Source organism: Carlito syrichta, unplaced genomic scaffold (genome assembly GCF_000164805.1).
Source record: "Carlito syrichta isolate Samal-C Ts95f unplaced genomic scaffold, Tarsius_syrichta-2.0.1 Scaffold86295, whole genome shotgun sequence".
NCBI classification, from domain to species: Eukaryota; Metazoa; Chordata; class Mammalia; order Primates; family Tarsiidae; genus Carlito; species Carlito syrichta.
Window position 1 is genome coordinate 165,597 of NW_007030391.1, and position 3,217 is coordinate 168,813.

Here is a 3,217-nt window from a genome sequence, read left to right on the forward strand (position 1 = left end):
CAGAAGGATCACCGGAGCCCAGCAGGTCGAAGCTGTGGTGGCCGGGAGCGGCCACTGCACTCCAGTCTGGGCGACAGAGTGAGACTCCAACACAAAAAAGAAAAAAGAAAAAGAAAACTCCCTCATAACAACAAGCGGAGCCCAGGGAGGCTTTGGAGAGCACAAGAGGGGCAGTTGGCTGTCCATGGGAAACAGGCTAGAAGTTGGAAAAGGGAGGTATCCAGGACAAGGCCAATGGCTCTGGCCTGGGACTAGTGGGGCCACCCCTGAGATGGAGCAGGAAGGAGGAGCTGGTAGCCCCCTACCCAGACAGGCTCCTTGGGACCCTCTCTGCAGGCCGGTAGTTGTCACATCCTGCTTCCCACCAATACCCTCCCCTCCCACCCAGGCCTACAGCCTTGGCCAGTTGAAAAAAGCCCTGTCACACTGGCCCCTGAGGACCACAGGCCTGACAGATGGCCAGACAGGCTCGGGCAGGAGGAACAGAGACAGAATCAAACTGCCAGATGAATCCTGTACTCCCTCTCCTCACAAGAAAGCCAACGCAGTGGTTCAGGGTTGGACCCAGGCTCCACTCCCCATTCTGAGCCTGTTTCCTCTTCTGTGAAGTAGGCACCCTCATATCTACCTCTTACTAATAGGAGGTCATAGTATTATGGAGCTTCTTACACGCAGACACTGTTCTAGGCACTCCACACACGTCACTTCTTTTGTTTTTTTTTTTTGAGTTGGGGGTCTCTGTTGCCCGGGCTGAAGTGCAATGGCACACTCACGGCCACCGCAGCCTCGACCTGCTGGGCTCAGGCGATCCTTCTACCTCAGCCTTCCAAGTAGCTGGAACTACAGGCACGCACCATTACACCCAGCTAAATTTTTGGATTTATTGTAGAGATGAGGTCTTGCCAAGTTGCCCAGGCTGGTCTCAAACCCTGGGCTTGGGCAGTCCTCTCGCCTCCACCTCCCAAAGTGCTGGGTCTATAGACGTGAGCCACTGTGCCTGGCCAGGCATCACTTCTTTATCCTCACAATCATCCCATGAGGAAGATACTTCTGTTATCCCACTTCACAGATGAGAAAGTAGAGGTCCAAAAGGCAAAGCAACTTACCCATCTCTCAGCTGGTTAGCCCAGAATCGGGAGGGAACCCATACGAGTTGGCTTTGGCTGGGCATCTATCCGTGCCCTCACTGCTGTGCTCCCTACATGAGCTCATGACTGGAGAGCTGCTCCACCCACATGCTCACTTGCTAAAGCAAGGTTCAGCAAGGGTCTCCTGAGACCCAGACCCTGTACCTTGTGCCACTAAACCCAACTGGGATCCTTGCTTTCATGGGGCTCAAAGTCCAGTGCAGTAGACAGAGACATGACCCCTGACAACCTGGGATGCAGTTCTGGGCTGTGGTCACATCTGTGTCGAGTATTGGAACCATGAGCAGCCTTGACACGTCCTCTGTGCTTTTTCACTGTGGCACTGTGGGACCCCTGACCACCTCCACCGCAGGCTCTGGAGCAGTATTGAGTCACAGATGGGCAGACTGGGGAGGGAGAAGCTTCTGGGTGAGAGGAAGGGCCCAGATCGATAAGGATGGGGTGGGTACACTACAGGGCCAGGCTTCCAGCTCCTTTTCTCCAGAACCCTTGCTGGGCCTTTTTTCCTCTGACCCTCACCCATCTCCCCAGGTGGTGAAGGCTGCAGCTGATGGAGACAGAGACCGGGTCCTGCAGGAATCCCGGGACCTCAAATTCCTCACAGGCTTTGAAACCAAGGTTGGGAGACACTGAGGGAGAAGGGGACTGGTATCTGTTAGGTGGGGGAAGTGGGGGAGCTGCTTATCTCTACTGAGGGACTCCGGGGTGGGGAGAGGGCTTGTCTCTGCTGGGGAGAGTAGAGGCTGTATGTCTATACTGGGGGAATGGGGAGCATTCTAGGAGGGACGCATATCTCTATGGGGGCAATGGGAGGAAGAGGAGGTGGCTACTTGGCTCCTCAGTACCCTAGTAAAGTGGGCAACATATAAGATAGAGGGACAGGGGTTGCTAGTGGATCCTGGGGGGTGTGGGAGTGGAGGCTGCATATCTGTTCTGAAGAGAGTAGAGGGCTACTTGTCTGTAGGATGCTCTGAGAGGAAGTGAGGGGCTGTTTATTTGGGGGAAAGTGGGAGCTGCTTGTCCACTAGAGGCTCTGGAAGGAGTGGAGATGCTTGTTACTCTGGGACTCAGGGACTTGAGACTGGAGGGAGGGAGGCTGCTTGTCTCTGCTGTGTTTAGTGGAAGGCTCCATGTCCACACTGGGTGCATCTGCTGTCCCCGCCCCAGGCATTCTCTGACGCCCACGTGGAGGCAGTGATGATCCTGGGGGAGCCCTTCGCCACCCAGGGCCCCTACGACTTTGGGGCCGGAGATACTGCCCGCCGCATACAGGGCCTCATCCCAGTGCTGCTGAGACACCGCCTGCGCCCCCCTCCTGAGGAGACCTATGCTCTGCACCGAAAGCTGGCAGGGGCTTTTCTGGCCTGCGCCCGCCTCCGCGCCCACATTGCCTGCAGGGACCTTTTCCAAGACACCTACCACCGCTACTGGGCCAGTCGCCAGCCAGACACAGCCACTGCCAGCAGCCTCCTGACCAAAGGGGGCCTCGGGGTGGATCCCTCATGACAGCCTCCACGGGGAATCCCAGCCCCAGAGCAGGCCATCCCCTGCTATGGTGCCTCCCATCTCTTCCTCCTCTGTCCAGGTCTGGGGAGTCCCCTTGGGCTTTCTGGAAGTCCTGCCTAGCTCCCCTCCTTGGCCCAGGAGCTCAGGAACCCTGGAGCTAGGGAACTCCCAACTCCTCCCTACTCCAAAGTGGGCACCAGAGAACTCTAGGCCAGGGGACCAGTTAACTTATTTCTGCCAACATTTGAGGGAGCCCTTTGCCCCCCTGCATGTCATCATGGAGATCCAGACTCATCTAGAGGAAGAGCCCCTCACCTCTGCCTCGGTCTCCCCTGAAAGGGGAGAGACGCTGGTTGTGGGGGCAGCCCTCACCTTTGCCTCCTTCCTTCTCGCCTCCACCAGCTGCCTTCTCCGGGATTCCAGCCACTCAGTGTGTGGGCGGGGTAGACGTAGGGGGTTGAATCTTCAGAATAAAGTGGCCCTCCTCTTCCCCCAGCTCTTTTCTCTGCGCTGGGATGTAGGGGGCAGAGGGGGAGGAGCTCGCCGGCGGCCTCCAGGTGCAG

At 57.3% G+C, this 3,217-nt stretch overlaps 1 protein-coding gene across 3 annotated transcripts in view; it reads left to right on the forward strand.

Moving 5' to 3' along the window:
• COQ8B (coenzyme Q8B) overlaps window positions 1-3,145 on the forward strand; it is a 22,885-nt gene extending 19,740 nt beyond the window's left edge. For all 3 annotated transcript variants that reach the window (XM_008057236.1, XM_008057245.1, XM_021711938.1), the window contains 2 exons: window positions 1,680-1,766; window positions 2,316-3,145. In XM_008057236.1, the coding sequence (XP_008055427.1) occupies window positions 1,680-1,766; window positions 2,316-2,654 (426 nt within the window). In that variant the 3' untranslated portion in view covers window positions 2,655-3,145. The remainder of the gene's footprint in view (window positions 1-1,679; window positions 1,767-2,315) is intronic.
• The last annotated feature ends 72 nt before the right edge of the window (window positions 3,146-3,217 follow it).